The 20,921-nt window shown below is 56.4% G+C and overlaps 1 protein-coding gene across 3 annotated transcripts in view; it reads left to right on the forward strand.

Moving 5' to 3' along the window:
- PIK3C2B (phosphatidylinositol-4-phosphate 3-kinase catalytic subunit type 2 beta) overlaps nucleotides 1–20,921 on the forward strand; it is a 71,882-nt gene that overhangs the window by 25,478 nt on the left and 25,483 nt on the right. Inside the window, exons 2-13 of one of the 3 annotated variants that reach the window (XM_079761315.1) lie at nucleotides 3,079–3,216; nucleotides 3,450–4,466; nucleotides 8,269–8,369; nucleotides 8,965–9,119; nucleotides 9,402–9,522; nucleotides 12,814–12,925; nucleotides 13,047–13,126; nucleotides 13,513–13,576; nucleotides 14,971–15,117; nucleotides 15,679–15,712; nucleotides 16,617–16,812; nucleotides 18,039–18,161. In XM_079761315.1, the coding sequence (XP_079617441.1) occupies nucleotides 3,537–4,466; nucleotides 8,269–8,369; nucleotides 8,965–9,119; nucleotides 9,402–9,522; nucleotides 12,814–12,925; nucleotides 13,047–13,126; nucleotides 13,513–13,576; nucleotides 14,971–15,117; nucleotides 15,679–15,712; nucleotides 16,617–16,812; nucleotides 18,039–18,161 (2,063 nt within the window). In that variant the 5' untranslated portion in view covers nucleotides 3,079–3,216; nucleotides 3,450–3,536. The remainder of the gene's footprint in view (nucleotides 1–3,078; nucleotides 3,217–3,449; nucleotides 4,467–8,268; nucleotides 8,370–8,964; nucleotides 9,120–9,401; nucleotides 9,523–12,813; nucleotides 12,926–13,046; nucleotides 13,127–13,512; nucleotides 13,577–14,970; nucleotides 15,118–15,678; nucleotides 15,713–16,616; nucleotides 16,813–18,038; nucleotides 18,162–20,921) is intronic. The other 2 variants (XM_079761316.1, XM_079761314.1) reach the window with 2 other exon arrangements.

Raw genomic sequence — 20,921 nt, forward strand, 5'->3', positions numbered from 1 at the left:
ATCGTGCCCTGACCAGGAATTGAACCATGATCTCCTGGTTCATAGGTTAACGCTCAACCACTGAGCCACGCTGGCCAGGCACATTGGTAGATTCTTGTATGTGCCCTGACTGGAGCTCGAACCCACAATCTTGGCGTATCAGGATGCTGCTCTAACCAACTGAACTACCCGGCCAGGGCCGGCAACTCTTAGTATTCTGCTGGTCCCAGCTCAGAGCTGCAAACCCACAGTCAGGATTGGAAGGCGTAAACGCAGTCTGACTGATGTTCATCTGGTGTCTCCTCTCCAAAGCACGAGACCTCCTTTTCCTGGAACCAGTTTTCCAGCTCTGGGCAGCTAAGTGCTGGTATCTGCAGCTGGTCATCTCATTCCTTCGAATTTCCAATAGAAAGACTGCCTCTTACCCTCTTTAGATTAAAAAGTAATCTATAAGGCCCTGGCTGGTGTGGCTCAGTTGGTTGGGCATCATCCCATACACTGAAGGGTCACTGGTTCGAATAACCTGTAAGAAGCTGCTGAAGGGTGGAGAAACGCAGCAGGCAGAGAAGTGAGCAGAGCGCTCTGTGTGCCTGAGGCTGGGCTTGGGCTAATTCGTCTTTGGGAAACGACTTTCTGAAATTCGCTGAGCCAGCCCTGGCCCTCCCGGGTTCTGTGCCTGTGCCTGGCCGATGCGAGGGGTCCTGGGGCGGAGTGGGGGACCTCGGGTTAAGGGATACCCTTGTCCTAACTCATTTTGCTTTATTTTTTTGTTGTTTATTTGCTAACTCATTTTTGGATCTGATGGAACTTGCCACCCAAGAATCTAACTGAACCCTTTTTCCTGTTGATGTTTTCCACTTTCTAATCCAGAGGAAGAACATGCTTCATGTATTTATTATCTGCTGGATAAAGCAGTACAATAGAATGTACAATTTTTGATAACTTTATGCAGTTGTGAACTTCTTAGCTGCTGGTGCTAAAGGTCCGATGTAGCTACTTCACATTTTCTTCCCACAAGCTCACCCATAGCACACATACAGCAGGTTCTTGAGTAACAGTGTTTTGTTATGACAGTGATGAAAAAACAAAATTGATTCCTGGCGAGGTCACTGTCTATGTGGCGTTTGCATGCTCTCCCCGTGTCTGCGTGGGTTTCTTGAGTGCGCCAGTTTCCACCCACATCCCACGGATGTGACCGTTAGATGAACTGGTGTGTCTGCACTGTTCCACTCTGAGTGGGTGTGGGTGTGGGTGTGGGTGTGGGTGGCCTTTCGCCCTGAACGACTGGGAGAGGCTCCAGTCACCCATGACCCTGAACTGGAATAACTGAGTTGGAAAATAATTAGCTCACTGTTTTCATTGGTCTTTCTTAAATGTATGGATACCTTACATTTATTTCCATGTTTAATAGTAGAAATGTTTGGGGTCTTTATTTTGAAGTTTGGTGATGTGTTTGTGACCAGGAATGTGCCCTAGGAACTCCACTCTTTTTTTATATCAATTAGCCCGTGGTGACATTGGTTTCATTATATGTTGTTTCGTTGAAAGTTGCTGTTTCCAAGAACCTATAAATAACGTTGAGGATTTACTGTGCACACACAGACCCGTGATTCTCAGCTCCAACAATAGACTAGAATCGCCTGGGGAATTTTTAAAAGCGCCACTGCCTGGCTGGCCGGCCGGCGTGGCTCAGTGGTTGAGCGTCGACCTATGAACCAAGGAGGTCACGGTTCGACTCCCGGTCAGGGCGCATGCCTGGGTTGCAGGCTCAGTCCCCAGTGTGGGGTGTGCAGGAGGCAGCCGATCAATGATTCTCTCTCATCATTGATGTTTCTATCTCTCTCTCCCTCTCCCTTCCTCTCTGAAATCAATAAAAATATATTTTTAAAAAAACAACACCACCACTGCCCTAGTGCAGGCCAATTACATGAGAATGTCTCGGGAGAACATGGGTGTCAGGACCGCACTTTTAGAAAGTTCCCCCAGCGCCTCTAATGTGCAGCCGGGGTGAGAACTACTGGGCCGGGCAACCATTTGCTCAGTGTCTTCTTCATGTCCTGGCTTCTGGACGAAAGGATGCCAACCCTGGGGTAACTGTGGGGGCTGCTTGCTGCTGGAGGCAGCTGGCCGGGGGTCCTGCCTTTCTGCCTGGTTTCCTGAGGGCCTAGGAGGGATCAATATTTTGGCACTATATCCCATCAAGCCCTTGGGTCTGACCCTTTGGAAAGCTTTGTTTAGGTGCTCATATTGGTGTATTTGGGGAGGATCCTTGTGCAATCTGAGTAATCATAGATGTGTTTCATAACGCTCTATTGTACTTTTTAAAGGATATATAAATTTTTATTGATTTCAGAGAGGAAGGGAGACGGGGAGAGAGAGATGAAAACATCAATGGTGCGAGAAAATCATTGATTGGCTGCTTCCTGCACGCCCCACACTGGGGACTGAGCCTGCAACCTGGGCATGTGTCCTGACCGGGAATCGAACCGTGACCTCCTTGTTTCATAGGTCGACGCCCAACCACCGAGCCACGCCGGCCAGGCTGTGCTTTTCATTTATAGCTTTATTGAGGTATAACTGACATACAATAAACTGTACCATACTGAAACATACAATTTGAGACGTCTTGACATATGTGAAACCATTACACAGTCTAGATAGTGAGCCTAGTCACCACCCCCCAGAATTCCCTCTGCTCCTTCCCACCCCTTCCCAGGGAACCCACTGATCTGCTTTCTGTCACTGTACATTAACTTCACTTTCAGAATTTCATCTAAGTGGAATCCTACATACTCATACTCTGTTGTCTGGCTTGTTGTCCTCAGTGTGGTTATTATGAGATTTGTCCGTGATACTGCATGTGTCAATAATTCATTCCTTTTTGTTGCTGAGTAATGTCAATTCTGTGGACACATCACGTTTTTTTTAATCCATTCAGCTGTTGGTGGGCATTTGGGTTGTTTCTGGTTTTTAGATATTACCCATAAAGCTGCTATGAATATTCACATAGAAATCTTAGTGTGGACGTGTGCTTTCATTTACTTGCGTAAGTAACTTTGGTAGCTGAGTCATGTGGTCGGTGGATGGTTATCTTTTCAGGAAGTTGCCTGCGTTCTAAGGTGGTTGTACCATTTCACCTTCCCAGCAGCAGCACCTGAGAGCTGTCCCCTCTAAACTGATGGAAGAGCCCTTATTGCTGTCTTCTCCAACTGGTTGAAGCCTCCTTCTATCCTCTGGGTACGTGTGAGAGAGATGAGGATGGGAGTTAGGGGCCGGAGCTGGAGGCATGGATAGATGAATGGAAGGGTGAATGGCTGTCAGAGATGGATAAAGTTGTCTTGGTATCTCTTTTTCCCCCTCCATCTTTCTGTTGTAGGCAATTAAGAAACAGGTAGATGTCACCTGAGTCAGATTATGAATGTATCTCTTTTTGTGACTGAATGATTGATATTTTTACCCCTCGCCTGCAGGTGCCCAGACACCATGTCGCAACCCTGCAGACCTGACCTTGGCAGGAAGTAGAAGCCTTCCTTGTCTCCTCCATCCCCATCCTCGCCATGTCGTCGACTCCGGGCAATGGGGAACACTGGGAGTCCCTGGAGTCCGTGGGCATCAGCCGCAAAGAGCTGGCCATGGCCGAAGCCCTGCAGATGGAGTATGATGCTCTGTCCCGGCTCCGGCATGACAAGGAGGAAAACAGAACCAAGCAGAACACAGACCCCTCTCTCATCGCGTGGGAGGAGCCCGCCCTGGACTTCTACAGCAAGCCAGCAGGAAGGCAGAAGGACCTCAAGCTCTTACGCGGTCTCTCTGGCTCGGATCCTACCCTCAATTACAACTCACTCTCCCCACAGGAAGGGCTGCCCAACCACTCTACCTCCCCGGGCTCCCAGCCTGGCCCAGATCCCTGGCCCAAAGGCTCCCTGGCTGGAGACTATCTTTACATATTTGATGGTTCAGATGGGGGACTCTCTTTGTCGCCAAGACCGGGGGATATAGATGGCTCTTCTAAGAAACTGTCCCCACCTCCTCTGCCTCCTCGAGTCTCTATCTGGGACACCCCTCCCCTGCCTCCCAGGAAGAGGGCCCCGTCTTCCTCCAAGATCTCCCAGCCCAATGACATCAACACTTTTTCTTTGGTCGAGCAGCCTCCAGGCAAATTGCTAGGGCGTCAGATCTTAGAAGAAGCGGAGCCAAGAAGTGGGGGGACAGGGCGCCTACTGGGGTCTGTGGACTACGATGGCATCAATGATGCGATCACACGGCTCAACTTGAAGTCGACCTACGATGCAGAGATGGTGCGGGATGCCACCAGGGGCTGGAAGGAGGGCCGGGGGCCCTTGGACTTTGGCAAGGACATCCCCGGAAAACCCGTGGCCCGGAGTAAGACCATGCCCCCGCAGGTGCCCCCCCGCACCTATGTCTCTCGCTGTGCCAACCGGAAAAATGCGACGCCTGGCAAGAACCACCGGATTTCTGCTGCTTCGGTGAGGACCCCGTGTGTCTTTTGTCGTCCTTTCCTTGTGTCACTCAGAAACAGAAGAGTCTCCCCTTTTTCCTTGGCTTTCCAGATCGGCTACATCCTCATGCCTTTAGTCCTCTCCGCCCTCTGCTTCTGTCATTGGGCCCCTGGGTCCTGGCGGGGAGAGGAACGGGCCACCTGGAGGCATGGCTCCTTCCCGGGGCTGAGCTTTGTGAACCTCCTGGGAGCAGGCATTCCGGAATCCCAGTGCCCAGTGTGTGCCTCTGTGTGATGTGAGGACAGAGCCGGGGTCACGGGACTCGTTGTTGGTCCCGGTGGCCTTGTGGACCGGAGCGAGTAGCTTCTGCTTTTTGTTCTGCGTGGTGATGAGGCTCAAGCCTCCTATTGACCATCGTTTGTGCTCACAGAACACCAGACCCTGCCTGATGGTCTAAGGCACCCAGCTCTGGTCCCTCTCATTCCAAAGCTGGCTTGTTCTCGCTCTGTGTGTGTGTGTGTCTCCTTCTCTCTGTGTGTGTCTCTCTCTGTCTCTCCCACAGTCTCTTTCTCTTGTTTGTCTCTATCTCTGTCTCCCTCTTCCCTCTGACTCTCTCTCTTTCCTTCTTTTTCTGTCTCTTTTCTCTTTCATTTTCTCTTCTGTCTATCTCTCTCTCTTTTTCTGTGTCTACCTCCCTGTTCTCTTTCTCCCTGTCTTTCTCTCTCTGTCTCTCTTTTATTAGGTGAAATACACATAACATGACATTTACTGTCTTAACTAACGTTCAGGATACAGTGCAGTGGCATGACATACATTCACATTGTTCTGCGACCATCGCCACCAGTTATCTCTGTTCACATTGAAAATATTTAGAAAAAAATATGTGGTCTGACAATGATAATTTTACTTTTATCCAAACATAATACGAAATAGCAAAGCCACAGGTGGGCCCAGGAGAGCTTCGAGGATCTTCTGGTCTAAAGAAGTGCCAGCAGCAGCACCCCCGTGGGTGGGACTGGAAGGCTGCTCCGGGCTTCTCCCTGGGGCTCAGGAGGCACCCCGGCGGCGACGCCTCCTGTGGGAAGAGCGCTCACCTCATTCCGCTCCTGTTTCCTCCTCACACATTGTCTGAGGGACGCTGGGGCTTTCCCACCTGGGCCCTGGCCACAGGGCCTCTGCCCAGCTCGGGGTCACCCACGCGCTCCCTCCTCCCCGTGCTGGTGCCGGGAGAGCCCCCGACGTAGCATCAGCTCCCGGGACAAGTCGCTGCCGGAGCTCCGGGCTTTTTAAAGGCCCTGCTCCGGGAGGTGGGGCGGCTCCGCTATTTATAGGGACACGAAATCCTGTTCCCAGTTCCGAGTTCCTCTCACCGAGCGGGGCCTGCTCGCCTGGTCCGGCCACCCTGGTAGGTGGTCACCGCTGTCGCTCCCTGTCCTGCTCCCCGCCGCTCCCTCGCCCCGTCCAGGCCCCTGCTGGTCCTCAGCGTTCTGAGAGGGGGCTGGTCCGAGCCCCGTGAGGAAGCGAGGGCCACGCACAAAGCCTCGCCCATTCTTAGTGGGGAAATGCGGCCTTGGTGTTCGCCACCTCACCTCGGTGCAGGGACCCATCCCACGGGGCGGGGGGACCCCTCGGGCCCTCGGCCTGTACCACCACCCCGCCTTCGCCGGGCTTCCAGCCAGAGGGACTCTCCTTGTCCCAGGCCTGTGGAGCCAGCTCTGGAAATGGTTGGCTCCAAATGCCAGCTTCGTACCCCCGCTGCCAGCCTCTGCCTGGCAGACGCCCCCAGCCAGCACCGGGTGATGCCGCCAGGGCCTGCCAGCAGGGTGAACGTAAGTGGCTTTGTTTTCTTACGGAGCCAGAGAATGGCACTGAGGGGGCATGGAAATGTCCTCAGTAGCGACTCTGTTCTCTCCCCGTCGCCGTCCCCTCCTCCCTCCCTCTCTCTCTCTCTCTCTCTCTCTCTCTCTCTCTCTCTCTCTATTTCTCTGTCTCTCTGTTGCTGTTTCTCTGCCTCGTTCTGTTGCTCTGTCGCTTTCTCCCTCTTGCTTTTGTGGGTTCCCTGCTGACAGTGGTACTATTGTTTTGACTGGGACACAGGCATGAACTTGGCAGAGCCAGGGCCTCACACGCCAGCTGCCCCCACTGCTGCCCTCCCCACCCTGCAACCCCCCTGCTCACCCAGGGGACCAAGGCTAACAGGAGGGGGTCACGCCGAGGAAACTCTGGATATTCAGATGCGGGGGTCAGTGCTGCGGTCTGCCCGAGGGGCCGGTGGACATGAGACTAGCCGGAGGGAGGGGGCGAGGTGAGGCATGGCTGTGCGTGCAGACCAGGCCGTGGGCTTCCCGGAAGCAGGTGTTGGCACCAAGGGCGGGCGCTGCATCCCAGCTGCAGCTCCATTCCCTTGGGGTGGCCTCGCCGGGGGGCTGTGGGCAGGCCTGTCAGGCAGAAACCCGTCATGCACCAGCTCCCCTACTTCCTTCTGCTCCGGGCTGGGCGGCAGGCCTCGGGGGACTCCTCGTGGGTGAGCGAAAGCAGCGCTGTGACTACAGGAGTCGGTGGGAGGCCTTGCCTGAGAAAATTCCCACCACCACACACGCCTTGGACAGGAAGCGGGGCTCAGGCAGGTTCCCTGATGTTGCGGCTGATCAGAACCAGAAGACTCGGGAGCCGGGAGGAGCTCAGCCTTCTCCCAGGCCCTCTCCCAACCGGAACGCTGCTTGGACTTTCTTCCTCATCGTGTTGACCCAGAAGCCACGTGTCTGTCCTTGTCTCCAGCCGAGGGCTCTCGGTCTCTCTCTGTTTTGGGTCCCTGGGACTTGCTGTGGATGTTGAGGCTTTGGCCCAAGGCCCAGCCTCCCTGAGGACTGTGTGGGCAGCCCACTCCCCCGGCCCAGCCTGCTGCATTGAGCTTGTTAGAAACCGCCCTCCTGGGAAAGAGAGTGGGCCATCCTCTTGCTCATTCTGCCCAGGCTTCCGGCCTTGGTCAGAGCTTCAAGTTCTCTCTCTCTTTTTCAAACATATGTTTTTATTGATTTCAGAGAGGAAGGGAGAGGGAGATAGAAACATCAGTGATGAGAGAGAATCATTGATTGATTGTTGTTGTTGTTTATAAAAGGATACCTTTTTTTTTAAGGTGGCCAGTTTATTATTTATTTATTTATTTTTAAAATATATTTTATTGATTTTTTTTTTTTTTTACAGAGAGGAAGGGAGAGGTATAGAGAGTTAGAAACATCGATGAGAGAGAAACATCGATCAGCTGCCTCCTGCACACCCCCTACTGGGTTATGTGCCCGCAACCAAGGTATATGCCCCTGACCGGAATCGAACCTGGGACCCTTCAGTCCGCAGGCCGACGCTTTATCCACTGAGCCAAACTGGTTAGGGTTGATTCTTGTTGTTTTTTTAAAATATATCTTTATTGATTTCAGAGAGGAAGGAAGGGGGAGAGAGAGATAGAAACATCAATGATGAGAGAGAATCGCTGATTAGTGGGCAGTGCCTCCTGTACGCTTCCCACTAGGGATTGAACCCACAACCTGGGCATGTGCCTTGACTATGAATTGAACCGTGACCTCCCGGTTCACAGGCCAGTGCCCAACCACTGAGCCACACCAGCTAGGCCAAGCTCTCTTTTTCAGCGTGGCTCTTGGTCTCCTAGGATGGCAGATACAGGTACTCCAGCATTGCCCGTATTTTCTCGTGCCCCTTTCGCTGGGTGTTGAATGCCTGGGGAGTCTTCAGAGCTGGATAGGTTAGATCTGGGAGCAGTGGGAAGGGGGTGCCTCGAGGGAAAAGGCACTGAGTCGCTGCTCTTCTCTTGAAGGTGGGCTCCCGGCCGCACGCCGTCGCCAATGGCCATGAGTTGTTTGAGGTGTCAGAGGAGAGAGATGAGGAAGTTGCTGCCTTTTGCCACATGCTGGATGTGTAAGAGTTAAAGAACAGGGGTTGTGGAGGGTTGTGGGGGCTGGGGAGGAGGCCACCTTCTTCTAGGAAGAAAGAAGAACCACAATTCATAAATCTCAGTTCAGAGCGATGGAATGCTTCCTAGCAAGGGCGTCTGTGGGCTCTTTGACATGGAGGCACCTTAGATGGTTCACAGGTTTGACAGAATTTTTGCAAACCCTTGATTGGACAGTCCAATGACCCCACTCGCTCCAGGCTGTAGGAGCAGGTGCCCTCGATGGAGATAAGAGCGTTTTCTGGAGCTAAAAGATAAAGGAAGTGGACTCAGAAAACCGTCCGGTGGCACTCAGCATGTCACCTTAGAGCGATCCCCAGTTCAGCTCCGCTTGGGAAGCGTCTTGCAGCCGCAGCAAATGTGTCGAGAACTTGGGTCCCAGAGCTGCTCTCCCCCCCCTCCCCGCCCCCCGCCTTCTTCCTGGGCCGCAGACCTGGAGGGCTGGGCTGACTGGGATGGAGGGGGGCCTGGCCGCAGGGCGGGAGGGTCCCAGCAGGCCTCCTCTCGACTGCTCTCTTCTGAAGGCAGAGCGAGGGTCCTTCTCCCTCTCTCCCTGCACAGCCTCCGATCTGGCTCCGATGTCCAAGACTACTTCCTCACTGGGTACGTCTGGAGCGCTGTCACCCCGAGCCCCGAGCACCTTGGGGATGAGGTCAACCTGAAGGTGACGGTGTTGTGTGACAGCCTGCAGGAGCCACTCACTTTTACCTGCAACTGTAAGTGAGAGGGGAGGCGAGGGGGCCTCCCTGGGGGTGGGGTGGGATCCTTGGGCCTCAGTCCCCTCCCCACGGTGTGGCCCAGAGCAGCTTTGGGAGGCTGGCTCTGGGCCCAGCTTTTTAGGTCCAGGGCCACTTCCTCCAGCCCCAAACTGCTTTATCTGGTCGGTGATGGTGCTGGGTCATGCTTAGCCGGGAATGGGGGATCAGGGTGGGTGCTGAGCCCCACCTGCCCTAGCACCCCATCATCGCTGCCCTGCCCCCCCCTCCCCCCCTTCACAGGTTCCTCCACTGTGGACTTGCTCATCTACCAGACCCTGTGCTACACCCGGGACGAACTGCGGGGTGTGGATGTGGGCGACTTCGTGCTGAAGCCCTGTGGGCTGGAGGAGTTCCTGCAGAAGTGAGTGAGGGGGGGAGGGGGGAGCGGGGGGGGGGCATGCGGCACCTGCCTGTGGGCGGCAGGATGGTCAGGGGCTTCCTCTGGGAGGTGCTGGGCTCCAGGCCCGGGGCTGGCAGCTGCCTGCAGCCCCACAGGCAGGACTCCCGCTCTCCAGGCGCGTTCTCGGCCACGTCGCACTTTCCCCGGGAGCTCCCTCTTCCAGCGGGGTTGGCGGCTTCCTGAGCCAAATCTGTGGGAAGAGCTTGGAGCGGGGATTAGGCAAAGTCTAGGTCACACTGCTCGCAGACTTCTGCATGTGGAGAGAGGTGGGAGGGGCGCTGGAGGGGCTGTGTGGGGTTCCCTCCTGCCCTAGATTATGGGAGGTGCCCTTAGAGAGCGAGGGGCAGAGGAGGACGGGGCAGAAGTGCCCAGGGGAACCTAGGGGGGGATCACAGTTGCTGTCTTCCCCCTTCCCCTGCCCGCAAGCCTTCCCCGCTGGCATGTGCTGTGGGTAGCCCTCGCACCAGAGGCGGTCTGCCAGGCCCTCTCCGTCAGTGCCCTCGGCGGCAAGCAGCCTCCCTGGACAGTCGGGTGTGGGCCAGCAGCAGCGATCCCTGCCCACTGCCCGGGCTCGGGATTCTGGCTGGGGTGGGGGATTGCACCCCTTGGTGGTGCAGCTGGGTGGCAGGCCTGGGGTCAGCCAGATGGCAGCAAATAAGGAAACAGATCTGCTCTCCCCCACAAGCTTCCAGCTGCCTCATGCTCATGAAAGGCCTTGGGAGTGGGGGTAGGAGGGGCCTACATGGTGGGTCTTAGGAGCGCCTACAAGTGCCATCACTCGCTCATATCCAGGTGCGGGTGCAAAGGGTCTGTGGCTAGAGCAGTTCCCAGCGGCTTTCCTTAACCTGAGGGATGCCGTGGGCCCTTTCTGGCCTCTGTGCCCTCCACTGGAAAAGCAAAGGGGTAAGACCTCAGGCAGCACGACTGCAGGGAACGCTGGATGTTTCCCTGTGTCCTCGATTTCCCCTGGAGGAACGAGAGCGGTCCTAGACTCGGGGTCTCCCGGGAGAGAGCGCCCCAGGCAGCCTGCCACTGTCTAAGGCAGTGATGGCGAACCTATGACACGCGTGTCAGCACTGACACGCGTAGCCATTTCTGATGACACGCGGCCGCATGCCGAGGATGAAACATTTGCTGCTCCTGAGGATGAAACATTTGCAACTAGAGTCTTGGAGTTAGTTTTTTCCTCAAAGTGACACACTACCCGAGTTACGCTCAGTTTTTTGGCGAAGTGTGACACACCAAGCTCAGAAGGTTGCCCATCACTGGTCTAAGGGAACAGGGCACGGTAAGTCACGTCCGTGTGGCCGGTTTAGGTTCTGACTTGCACTTACTAGTTGTAAAACCCTGACCCTCAGTTTCTTCTATAAAATGTCGTGAGGATTGGCCCTGACCGGTTTGGCTCAGTGGATAGAGCATCAGCCTGAGGACCAAAGGGTCCCAAGTTCGATTCCGGACAAAGGCATGTACCTCGGTTGCAGGAGGCAACCAGTCGATGTGTGTCTCTGACATCGATGTTTCTCTCTCCCTGTTTCTCCCCCTCTCTTCTACTCTCTCTAAAAATCAGTGGGAAAATATCCAGGAGCCCCCCTCCCCCGTCCAGCCTCTTCTCTTCCTCCCACCACCCTGAGCAAGGACAGCTGCCTTGGTGGGGTGGAAAGTTCCCTCTCGGGGTTCCAGAAAGCTGCCAAGGGAGGCCCTGTGGTTTCCCACTGTTCCTGGTGGGAGGGGGCTGCTGCCAGGGGGGACTGTCGAGTCCAGGATGCAGGCTGCTCGTAGATAAGAGCCCCGAGACAGTCCCTGGGGAGGGCTGGGTTTCCTGCCTCCTCCCCCACCACACCACACTCTTCCTTCCTTCCAGGCACTGCCCCCAGACCTGCCCCGGGCCTAGTCCCAGCTTCTGGCTGCAGCTCAGGCTTAGCAGCAGCTCAGACTTAGCAGCTTAGGGCCTACACCAGAGGCTTGGCCCCTCAGGTCGTGGAGAACCCCCTTAAGTCCTAACTGCACCCTGGTGGCCTCCGGCCGGGGCACTCCGGGCTCTGCACGCACCCCTCCCCTCACGCCTGTCCTCTCCCCTCCGTCGCTGGCCTAGACGCCAGCTCTGCCGAGGAAGGAAGTCCCTTTCCGGCTTCTGTTCCTCAGCGGCTGGGGCCCAGCCTGGGCGCAGTGCCTCCGTAGGTGGGACGCCCTGACCTCTCTCTGGGTTTCCTTTCGACTGAGGTGTGATTTGGGAGGGAGGAAGAGGCCTCGTGGGCTGTCACTTGAGCGGTGGGAATGGCTGCAGGCAGGAGCCACGGGAAGGGGAGAGCAGACTTTTATTTATTGATTTGAGAGAGAAAGAGAGAAACATCGATTTGTTGTTCCACTTACTTAAGCATTCATTGGTTGCTTCTTATACATGTCCACAACCTTGGCATATTGGGACACGCTAACCAGCTGAGCTATCGGGTCAGGGCAGAAGCAAGCCTTGGATGAGCACTGGGATAATAGACCTGGAATCTTAAAAAAGCATAATATGCTAATTAGACCGGATGTCCTTCCGGACAACCTTCCAGACAAAGCCAGGGCTGTGAGGGAAGCCCGGGTCCCAGGTACCAGAGGGAAGCCGGTGCCAGCAGCCAGGGGAAGGAAGGCCTACTCTTGCACGACTCCAGCATGCCCCTCACTCAGGATCAAGCCCGCAACCTGAGCATGTGCCCTGACCGGGAATTGAAACGCGACTTCCTGGTTCATACAGACCTGGAGTCTTGCTGTGTTTGCTCGGTTGACCTCAGCACCCCAACTGGTAACAGTAGGGTGTGGGAGACCTAGGACCTCAGTAGGGGACAGTGTCACTCACTGAGCTCCACACCCAAGCCTGGGCACTGGCTGACTTCCACCCTCTGCATATACCGAAGCCAAGAGCGTGGGTTTAAACACTGCCCTCCGAGAAGTCCCTCGGTTCTCCCCGCACCAGAAGTTCCTGCCTGGAACGAACCCGTGGTAACAGTACAGGTAATAAGTACCTGGGAAAGTCAGTGTTCGTACAGACTGAGGGTCCAGTGCAGTAGGTGGCTTTCCATTAGACAGACCTCCGTTCGTTCCCCAGCCTCTGCCGTGACATTTCCAGGAGCCACGGTAGGGGGCACAGCACCAGTACTACCTCTGGGTCGCCTCCCGTCCTCCTGTTTCTCCCTCCCCGAGGCTCAGGTCTACATCGCCTTCCCCACTGAGTTCCCGGGATGCTAATGGTCTATCCCTCTGTCCCACCAGCAAGCAGGCCCTGGGCAGCCATGAGTACATTCAGTACTGCCGCAAGTTTGACATTGACATCCGGCTACAGCTGATGGAGCAGAAATCCATACGCAGCGACCTGGCCCGGACGGTTCGTGTGGGGCGGCGGGGGAGCAGGGGGTGATCCGGAGCACATTTAGTGGGAGTGGGGTAGGAGGACGGGGTTGGGGTGGAGGCACCAGCCCTCCCTGAATTGGGCACTTGTTACGCAGGTGAATGATGACCAGAGCCCCTCCACTTTGAACTACCTCGTCCACCTGCAAGAGAGGCCAGTCAAGCAGACCATCAGCAGGTGAGAGTGGTGTGCCCTCTTGGGTTTGGGCCCAGCAGGACCTCTGAGGGCAGCCCAGCAGATACCCTTGCCTGCCTTTCTGCCAGGGCCAGGGCTTCTTGCCAGACCCAAGAGCCTTAGGGGGACGACCCCCACTCCAGCTGTTACATCTCTGCCCTCTCGTACTTTGCCGTCATGCTCCGGGTGAGCGGTGGCGAAGTACAGAGGACTCGCCGTCCTTGAGTCTTCATGGGACGCGTGGAAGGGGTGGGATCTCCTGTAAACCAGAGTCAGATTCGCGAGCTGTGGAAAAGGAGGGAGAGGATGGGTTGCCCAGCACATGGCAGGGGCGAGGGGGGTGCGGTCCTGACTGCTCCCATGACTTTTCCCTGCCCCCAACTTCCTAGGCAGGCCCTGAGTCTTCTGTTTGACACTTACCACAACGAGGCGGATGCCTTCCTGCTGGCTGACGTGAGTACAAATCCTGGGGTGGCCCTGCTGCCCAGAGCTCCGCCCCACCTCTCCCCCAGCCCTCCTGGGACCAGCCAGCCCGAGAAGGGATCTGGCGTAGACACTGCAAGTTTGTGAGGAGAGCACGTGTTTCCATTCCCCTGGCTCACGGGCAAACCAAGCCTGCCAGCTGTTGGGTGGCTGGCGTGTGTGTGTGGAGAGCGGGTCTGCTCCTTGTAGAAGTGGGTCAGGACCCGTGTCCTGATCCCTGCCCCTGGAGTGGGGCGTCTCCAAAGCTAAGGGACGTGGCGTGGGCACCCAGCCGCTGCCCTTGAATGTGCATCGGAGCGTGTCCCCGAGGAAGGAATGCCCAGGAACCTCTGATTGGAGAAGTTCTGAGGCTCTGGTGTCACAGGAGGAAAACCGTGAGGAGGTGGAGGGTCCCGGAGGCAGGGAGGGGCCAGGGCTCTCTTTACCTGGGTTCATAGGGGTTTTGAAGCCTCAAAACCATGATCATAAACATTTGTCCCAAATGTCATGAAGCTAACGAAAATCAGATAGGGATCTTCAAAACAGTCCTTGTCTCATGATTCGGTCAGCAGTGGTCATGGACTCGTCCCTCGTGGGGAGTTCAGCATTGTACCCCGTTCAGACCCCTCCCCCATGCCAGCACCCCTTCTCCGGCAGCCTCTGCGTGGTCGTTTCCTGTGATGAGGGGGTAGTTCTCTGAGCCCCTTTTTCTGCCCTGGTCCTATGATACCGCTCTGCAATAGTAACACAAAATTATCAGTAGGCAGAATGGGATGGTGATGAGTTCATCAAGGGCTTTGGAGAGGAATAGAGAGGGGCTTGGCCAGGGAAGGCTCTGGGAGAGAGGCTGGATTTCAGCTGGTCCGTGATTTGAATGTACACAGTAATCAGGGCAGGACAGGAAGGAATTCCAAATGAGAAAACTGCTGGAGCCGAAGTGCAGGGCAGAGGGGTGGGGAGGGGAGAGGAGCGAGAGGGTGTGGCGCTCTGTGATACTGAGATGAGGTCTGTCTAGAAATTCTAGGGGGTCAGATGAGAAATAAGACCGTGGGCAAGTGGTGCCTCCGTGTGGTCTTGTTGGCCTCTTTCTGTTCCCTAGGGATGCCTCTGAGGGAGACCCCGTGTGTGTGTGTGTGTGTGTGTGTGTGTGTGTGTGTGTGTGTGTGTGTGTGTGGTAGAAGGAGGCTGTAGCTGGGAGTAAGAGGAGGCTCAGGGACATGGCTGAGAGAACTGGGGAACATGGCTCGTTTCACCAGTAGGAGCGATTATTCGCCGATGTTGGGTGTTTGAAAATAAAGCACGGATTCCGCTATTACTCCTGCGGGTCATGAGCCCACACTCCTCCCAGCCGGAGCCTGGCAGCCTCACGGTGCCTCCCCTCACAGGGGGACTTCCCGCTGAAGGCTGACAGGGTGGTCCAGTCCGTCAAGGCCATCTGCAACGCCCTGGCGGCCGTGGAGACGCCCGAGATCACCAGTGCTCTCAACCAGCTGCCCCCCTGCCCCTCCCGCGTGCAGCCTAAGATTCAGAAGGTAATGGGCCCCGAGCGCGAGCATGGGGGAGGAGGAGAGGAATGGTCACCGGCAGCTGGGCAATTCGCTGTCTAGCTACTAAAAGGCTCTTCTCTCCATCTTTTACGTTTGAATAGTTTAACCAGGAGAGTTCCGGGACATGGGTACCAAATGTGTCCCCTCTTACGGAGGTTGAGGGTGGGCTTGGGTCTGCCCCCTGGGACTGATTGCGGGAGCCCAGACCAGCACCACCGAGGCATTGCCTGGCAGTTTGCACGCGATGAGGGTGCAAACCCAAACTTCCCCGAGCCAGGGGCTCCGGGCTCCACAGCCTGGCAGGCACCGGGCCAGCAGTGCCGTGGCCCGAGGGTTAGAGTGTCGCATCTGGGTGGACACGATCACTTGATCCCTGGTCTGGCTCACTCTGTCCATTACATGGATCCGGGGCAGACCATTACCTTGTCTTCCCCGGCGAAACTCTGCTCCTCAAACTTCAGTCCCGTCGGGTCCAGATGAGCCAGCTGTGAAAAGCCCTCTGCCAGCTGTGGCCCTGAAGCCCCTCCCTCTCCTTTTCCCCTACAGGACCCCACTGTCTTGGCAGCCAGGGAAAACCGAGGTAAGGGAGCTGCTCTGTGTGTGTCCAGGAGGGGCAGATAAACACTGCAGACTCTCCCCGATTCCTTTCCCTCCCCTCCACCCCCCCCCCCACTCCCCTGCAACTGCAGGGTCCAAGTCTGCCTCTGTGTGTGTGTGTGTGTGTGTGTGTGTGTGTGTTCGTTCCTACATGACGCATGCACACAGCTGGAGATCACCAATGTTTTCTTTCCACAAATGTGTCCTCATCGTTTTTACCAGTTGTTCCTGAGGTCTCCCTGGGAGATGGTGATGAGGTGGGGTGAGGGTGAGGGTGGGGGCGGTAATGCAGTTACCCCGGGCTCCAAAGGGCAACTCTCCCTTGGGAAAGTTGTGATTATTCTCCGAGTGTCCCATGACCCCTGTTTCCGCGTTAGGATGAGCCTGCGGAGAAGGAGGTAAAGAATTTTTCACGAGGATTCCCCCTTGAGCCTTTCAAGCAGAACTTTGCCCTACAAAGCCCATATTTTGGGATTTTCGGTCAGTGATTCCCAGACTTTGGGGTTTTATGGACCAATAAAATGCCCCCCAAAATATTATTTTGAGGGCCAACATAGAAATTGCCATCTTCTATTTTGCCGAGCAATGACTTTTTATGTGTAACTGACCGTTATGATTCCCGCTATTTCCTAAAAGGACGTTGAACATTAAATAAGTTGCAATATGTAAAGTAAGGAGGATGTTTACCTTCACTGCCTGTCATTTTCAGAGAAGCTTATGGCCTGTTCCTGCTTTCTGCTCATTTCACCGCCGACGGGGTCACAGCTGTTAGAAAAGCAGCGGGCATTTGGGGACTGTTTCCTGGCGTTTTCCATCGCAGCCAGCACAGGGGCAACCGCAGGGCTGGCGCGGGCCTCACCCCCTCTCCTCTGACCCCTTCCTTTCAGAGAAGGCCATGGAGGCCCTGACCGCGGCCATCCTGGACCTGGTGGAGCTGTACTGCAGCACGTTCAACGCAGACTTCCAGCCGGCAGTGCACGGCAGCCACAAGCACGACCTGGTGCAGGAGGCCTGCCTCTTCTCCGGGCCGCTGGCCTTCACGGTCTATGCCGCCCACCGCATCCCCATCACCTGGGCTGCCAGGTGAGCCGGCTGATGGCCTGGAGGGAGGAGCGGAGTTCGGCTTTCCGATGGCTTCTCCCACTGCCCTAGGTTGATAGTCTATGGCCGTGGTCGGCAAACTGCGGCTCTTTGGCCCCCTGAGTGTGGCTCTTCCACAAAATACCACGTGCGGGCGCGCACGTACAGTGCGATTGAAACTTCGTGGCCCATGCGCAGAAGTCGGGTTTTCGGCTCTCAAAAGAAATTTCAGTCGTTGTACTGTTGATATTTGGCTCTGTTGACTAATGAGTTTGCCGACCACTGGTCTATGGCGTCATGGTGCGCGGTGGCTGAGAGGGAGCACCACGTGCCTGAGGGGACACGGGCTGGGACATCCTGGAGGAGAGAAGAGGTCTCCTAGGAAATGGAGCGTGGGGCAGATCTGCCATTGCCTCTCAGGGCTGGCTCAGGCTGGCTGCATCGGCATCCCTGCCCCCTCCCATCCAAGGCCAGCTGATGGAGACTTGGTGACAGATGGCCGCTTCCCAGAGCCAGTGCATGCCCCTGGGCCAATGACTGCGCTCCCCTGCAGATGCACAAGGGGCGGGGCGGGGAGCGGGCGATGACCCTTTGTCTGGACTGCAGTGGTGGGTGTGGAGAGGTGCCTTCGGTTGGTAAATCCTCAGCTCCTCGGCAGGGTCCCCAGCATCCAAGGCCTGGGGGAATAGGCATCCAGGCTCCTCCCCTCCTTCCTGCCCCTCCCTCCCCTTCTCTCTTTGTTCCTCACTTAATGTATTCCTTTAGGCGACTGACAGAGAACAAAGGAGGCGGCCTGGGAAACCGGGGCCTTCTCTGACCTCCTCTGTCAGGCACCTGTCATGAGCCACAGGGACCCCCCTGTGCTGGCATTCAAGTGGGCAGATGTTGCTTCCATCCCCCACCCTTCTCACCTGCGCATGTGCACACTCGCACCCCCGACCCTGACCATCAGGAGCGGCCTGGAAGGAGGGCTGCGTGGCTGGTTCCCCATGAAGCAGGAAGGAAAGCCATGGCCCAACATGGAGCCTGAAGCTGGGCAGAGGGATCCAGGTGGAGCTGCGTCTCCCCGCACACTTCTGCAAATCCGACTTGGCTGTCCCGTCCCCTGACCCCACCTCACAGCCCCCAGAGACCCAGAGGAGTTTCACGGAGGGAAATGGAGTTTGGCGTGGGTGGGGGACTGACATGGGGTTTGGAGCTGAGCCCTGACCTGCTCCCTTTCCCTGTAGCTATGAAGACTTCTACCTCTCCTGCTCCCTCAGCCATGGTGGCAAGGAGCTGTGCAGCCCCCTGCAGACCCGACGGGCTCACTTCTCCAAGTACCTCTTTCACCTCATCATCTGGGACCAGCGGTAAGCCCGCCCCCGGCTCTGCAGTGCACCAGGCGTGTCACTGACTAACCAAACAGTCATTCGACCTCTTGAGTCTCCACTTCCCTAACTCCTAAGTGCGGTCACGCATAACTTCACCCCTCAAGCTGATAGGAGACTCCAAAGAGAAGTTCCCTTGCAGGCTCTTGGTGAACCATGAGGGTCATATACAACGTTAGTTAGGTGGTAGTTTCAATGATAATTCATTGTTTTGATCTTGTCTTCCTTAAAAGGTTTCACTGACTTTTCTTCCCCTAGTTGCCATGGGGACTTACAGGTGAGAAAGGGAGGTTGTAGACTAGAAGAAAGCGCAATGGACTTGAAGCCACAGAAAGTAGGTTGTGTTTTACCTTTGTTTCGGCCTCTCTGCGCCTCCGTTTCTCAAGACGTAAAGTGGGGACGTTTGTTTAACTCGTTGGCAGTTTTGGCACTGACATGAATAGGTAAATTATAAATACGAAACTGGAAGCCCAGAATAGTATTCATCAGCATTTATCAACAACGATTTGCTGCGGGGAAGGTAGGCGTCAGCCGGGCAGAGCAGGAAGGAAATGGAGGCGAGGACGCCTCGAGTGGTGGCAGGTGTTTGCCCGCCCGGCCTCTCCTGGGCTGCACTCTGCCCTCCCGGATGGGCAGACACCCCTCGTTTGCTGCCAGGTTCACTTCCCCAAACTGCCTGCAGCTGAGTGTTCACTTGCAGAGCGGAACTACTGCTTCAGTCTGCAGTGCCCGGCGGAGAGACTGAGCAAGGTCCCTGGGCAGGTCTTACTCGCTGATGAGAAAGAAGGCCAAGGGAGCCGAAGTCGGCAGATAGTCTGTGGACGTGCTGGGAGGCGGGGCCACGTTCTAGATGGGCAGCCGGGGAGGCAGGCCCTCCCTCCCGTCGTCCCACTGTAATTCTTACAGCAACAAAGGTGTGAACAAAGTCCTCTCGGCAAACAGCCGCCAGGGCAGGAGAGCCTCCTTGGAGGCCGAGGATGGCCGCGTTAGTGGCTCGTGACTTTCAGCATCCCCTCGGCACTCATTCTCCGGCCTAGTTACTTCCGCTGTCCAGGGAGGGGTGCCGTACAGTGCTCCATGCCAGGCAGGCCTACATCACGGCCCTGAGACCCTTTTCCCAGAGTATCAGAGGCACAGAGGTAGCAGCCTGCCCTCCCTCAGCCGGTCCTGCCTTCGCCCGCCTCCTCCCCGGGTCTCGTTTTGCTCCCTGTCTGAGATTCCTGCCTGGAACCCCAAAGGGCTGGTGCCCTCCTGGAGCCTCGTGGAGGGCGTCATCTCAGCACTGCCCACCCAGACGCCCCGGGAGACCTCTTGGCACCTTCATGGTGAAGACCGAGGCACTGGGAGAAGACGCTGCAGTGAAAGGTTCAGAACGCAGGCTTTGAGTTTTGTCGTACTCCCATCCTTACTGTACGTGCAGCCTTGGGCAGGTCGTTCACCCTAAATGGACATGGTAATAAGACCCACCCGAGAGGATTATGGGACACGGCCTATGAAGTCCTTGGCGCAGTACCTAGCGCATGATAAATGCTTTCTTCTCCGTCGTCTTAGCTGGGGGAGGAGCCCTCTCAGGTCCCGTGCCAAGTGACTGAGGTGGTGATTGTGATCCACCGGGATACCTGTGCATGGGAATACCTTAGAGCCCGCTTCTCGGAGCAGTAGCCAGGGTGTCGCAGCGCAGAAAGCACGCAGACCATGCACACACATCGCACGGGTGAAGCTGTGCGCTCCTCCTCACTGATGAGAAAAGGAGGTGCAGCGGTCTGAGTTGTTGCCGTCGGTTGTGAGTAGCTGGACCAGAACTGGAACAGCACATCCCAGGAGCCCTTCCTGGAGGAGGCGGCCCTTTTATACAGGTGTGATGTTGAGGAATGGGTTGCAGGGAGGAGGTTCAGAGCTGCAGGTTCAGAACTTTGTGGCTTCAAGTCCTACTGATCATCCGGACTGACCCCTGCTGGAATACCGGATGCACTCAAGGACTGAGAGGGGGGTTTGCTTGGCTGGTTTGAGGGGTTATGGTTTCAGCTAGAAAGTTTCCTCGCTCCCTTTTTCCTTTGACAGGAGGCTGGATGCCTCTTCTCGGGTGAAAAGAAAGGGACCAGGCCCAGCTCCCTCTGCTCTTTGCTGGGGGGTCAGCTGATTCTCTCTCCCACTGCACTAGTCCAGGGATCAGCTAATTCTCAAAATAGGCCAGCAGCCGTGCTCTGCCACCCCAGCCAAGCCCAGCCTGGCATGGCCCATGGCTGCTGGAGGGGCCCTAATTATAGCTGTGCCCCCCCCCCCCCACCACCACCAGACAGCTGGGACAGAGCGGGCTCTGCCAGTCTCTGGTGGGAGGGAGGGAGCGCCTCACTTGGGTGGAGAGGAGAGTCCCCTGGGGGACAGGGGCAGTGTGGAGGGAAGCCGCTTTATCGAGAAACTGCTGACCGTGGGGGTGGCCGCTCTGCCTCTGTGCCCTCTGGCGTAGAAGCCGATGGGCCCTGGGCCAGCCAGAAGGGCGTGACCGTGTGGGCTTTGGCCCAGGGACAGCTTTCCAGAAAGGTAACGTAAAGGCCCTGCCTGTCTTTCCACAGCTCGCCCTCACCCCACCCTGCTCCTTATCCTGGACTCCAAGGGAGTGGCCGGTGATTCAGGCCGAGGGGCCTGGGAGAGAACATCTGGGCCTGGGCGGTGGTGGCCAGGGCTTGCCCGTCTCAGCTCTTTTGCCCGCCCCCCCCTCACCCCCACTCTGAGAAGCCCCTT

This window comes from Cnephaeus nilssonii, assembly GCF_951640355.1.
Source record: "Cnephaeus nilssonii genome assembly, chromosome: 21".
NCBI lineage: Eukaryota > Metazoa > Chordata > Mammalia > Chiroptera > Vespertilionidae > Cnephaeus > Cnephaeus nilssonii.